Consider the following 2,513-nt stretch of genomic DNA (forward strand, 5'->3'; position numbering starts at 1 on the left):
TAAAGGTGATTTTATTGGTTTTTAAGCATGATTTTAGCTGTTTAAAGATGATTTTATTGGTTTTTAGCCGATTAAAGATGATTTTTGGCTGTTTCCCCGCCCTTACCTGGTCGTACAGGTTGACCTCCGGCTGCTCCGCGTCCACGTACCCGGGCGGCAGCTCCCTGGGCCCGGCCAGGGCCGAACCCGAGGCCGAGGCAGAGTCCGGGCCGCTGTTAGAGACGGCCCTCCGGGAGCCGGGGAAGGCAGCGGGCCCTCGGAGAAGGAGGCAGCGAGGAACGGGCCTCAGCACCGACCGGATCAGCGCCGCCATCTTCACCCTCAAAGGAGAGCTCGCTGGAAGCGCGCGACTTCCCCTTTAATTAACCCCGCCCCTTCCTGCGGAGTGACGGCGCTGCGAGCCAATCGGGAGGCGGCGTCCCGGCGGCCGGCCAATCGGCCACGGCAATGCAGGGGGCGTGGCCTCGATAGGCGGGACAGTAGGTGGGCTCGCCCCTTAAAGGCGCCTGTCTCATTCCTTCCATAAATATTGGGCCGACAAATTATATTCCATCTGAACACACACACACACACACAATCACACACAGGACTAATGGTTGGGTAGCGCCCCTTCTTCTGGGACTGGGGGCCCAGGGGCAAGCCCCAGCCGCTCCCGAGGCGTCCCCGAGAGGGTCGGTGCGAAAATTCGGAACGAAAGGCAGAACCGGAGGCTATTCGGCCCTTCCACCCCGAGCCTGTTACCTCCATCAGCCCGATTAGATCGGGGCCTGGCTCCGTCGTTTCCGGTCTCGGGGCCCGTGTCCTCCTCGCCAACGACCGGACGGAGGCGCGCTGTGAAGACCACAGTCTCTACCCCACCTCTAACCCCAACCCCAACCCCAACCCCATCCAGAGCTGGTCATCGACTTTGTATCGACAGAGCTGAGGTCAGGAGGTTCAACTTCCTAGCAGTAAATATTACCAACGTTCGATGTTGGTCCATCCACATCGGCGCTACGGTCAAGGAAAGACCACTTACGCCCTCGACTTCGTCAGGAGGCTAATGAAATTCAGAACGTCCACAAAGACTCTGGCCAATTATTTTTGACGGTTGCACCACACAAGGTGTCCTATTCGGATGCATCGCAGCTTGGTACGGCAACTGCTCTGCCCAGGAAGGTGACACAATTACTACAGGGTACGGGAGGCTCCACGGTTGGCAGTGCTGCCACGCAGCGCCAGGGACCTGTGTTCAATTCCATCCTCGGACGACTGCCTGTGCGTGTGAAGTTTGCACGTTCTCACCCCCTGTGTCTGCGTGGGTTTCCTCCGGGAGCTCCGGTTTCCTCCCACAGTCCAAAGACGTGCAGGTTAGGGTGGATTGGCCGTGGTAAATTGTCCCGTAGGGCCCAGGGATGTGCGGGTTAGGGTGGATTGGCCGTGCTAAATTGCCCCGTAGTGCCCAGGGATGTGCGGGTTAGGGGGGATTGGCCGTGCTAAATTGTCCCGCAGTGCCCAGGGATGTGCGGGTTAGGGTGGATTGGCCGTGCTAAATTGTCCCGTAGTGCCCAGGGATGTGCGGGTTAGGGTGGACTGGCCGTGCTAAATTGTCCCGTAGTGCCCAGGGATGTGCGGGTTAGGGTGGACTGGCCATGCTAAATTGTCCCGTAGTGCCCAGGAATGTGTGGGTTAGGGTGGATTGGCCGTGCTAAATTGCCCAGTAGTGCCCAGGGATGTGCGGGTTAGGGTGGATTGGCCGTTGGGAATGCGGGGTTACAGGGATATGGTTGGGGGCTATATCTGGCTGGGATGCTCTCCAGGGTGGACCCGATGTGCTCAATGGCCTGCTTCCACACTGTCGGGATTCCGCGAGCTACGAATGTAGCCCGGCCCTTCGCAGAAAACAATCTGTTGACCGCACCCCCGTCCGCACTTCCCACTGCCTCACGAAAGCAGTCAAAGCCATCGAAGACCCTCTGTTGTACCCTCTTTGACCCTTGGCACTCCCGAGCAAGGGGCTCTATCTCCTCGCTGAAGCGTCGAGTGGGTCCTGGGGCCAGAGTCACACCAAGACCCCCACGCTGAGAGGGAGAGGGGTCCTGGTCCGCACACCCACCCACCTCCTTTCCCTTCACCTAAGCTGTTCGCTACCAACCCCGCCAAGCCCCAAACATTAATCTCACACATGCAGCAAGATTTCAATGGTTTGATTCTTTATTATGACTAAGTACTTTGGCTATTTTCTTGTAAAAAAAACAAAATCACAAAACAAACATCAATTTCTGGCTCAGGCGAGTCTGCGGCCCCCCACCCCTCCCAGTGCTGGGTGCTTCACACGTGCTCTGGCAGGATTCGATTCTTCGTTCCCGATCTGTGGGGGGAGGAGATCGACAGCTTTCAGTACAGCTCAGCTCTAACTTCCACACCCCGTCCTAACTCCGTTCCCCATCAAACACGCCCAGCGCGAGGCGTTAGATACAGGGTAAGGCTCCCTCTACACTGTCCACCCCCATCAAATACCCCCGGGACAAGGG

At 57.9% G+C, this 2,513-nt stretch overlaps 2 protein-coding genes across 2 annotated transcripts in view; both read right to left on the reverse strand.

Moving 5' to 3' along the window:
- Positions 1-364, reverse strand: part of ndufb11 (NADH:ubiquinone oxidoreductase subunit B11) — a 2,519-nt gene extending 2,155 nt beyond the window's left edge. The window contains exon 1 of the mRNA XM_048619859.1: positions 107-364. Within this exon, the coding sequence (XP_048475816.1) occupies positions 107-313 (207 nt within the window). The 5' untranslated portion in view covers positions 314-364. The remainder of the gene's footprint in view (positions 1-106) is intronic.
- Positions 365-2,175: 1,811 nt separating this feature from the next.
- Positions 2,176-2,513, reverse strand: part of LOC125487714 — a 9,154-nt gene continuing 8,816 nt past the window's right edge. Inside the window, exon 5 of the mRNA XM_048619860.1 lies at positions 2,176-2,350. Coding sequence (XP_048475817.1) covers positions 2,311-2,350 — 40 coding nt within the window. The 3' untranslated portion in view covers positions 2,176-2,310. The remainder of the gene's footprint in view (positions 2,351-2,513) is intronic.

This window comes from Rhincodon typus, chromosome 44 (genome assembly GCF_021869965.1).
Source record: "Rhincodon typus isolate 14 chromosome 44, sRhiTyp1.1, whole genome shotgun sequence".
Classification (NCBI taxonomy): Eukaryota; Metazoa; Chordata; class Chondrichthyes; order Orectolobiformes; family Rhincodontidae; genus Rhincodon; species Rhincodon typus.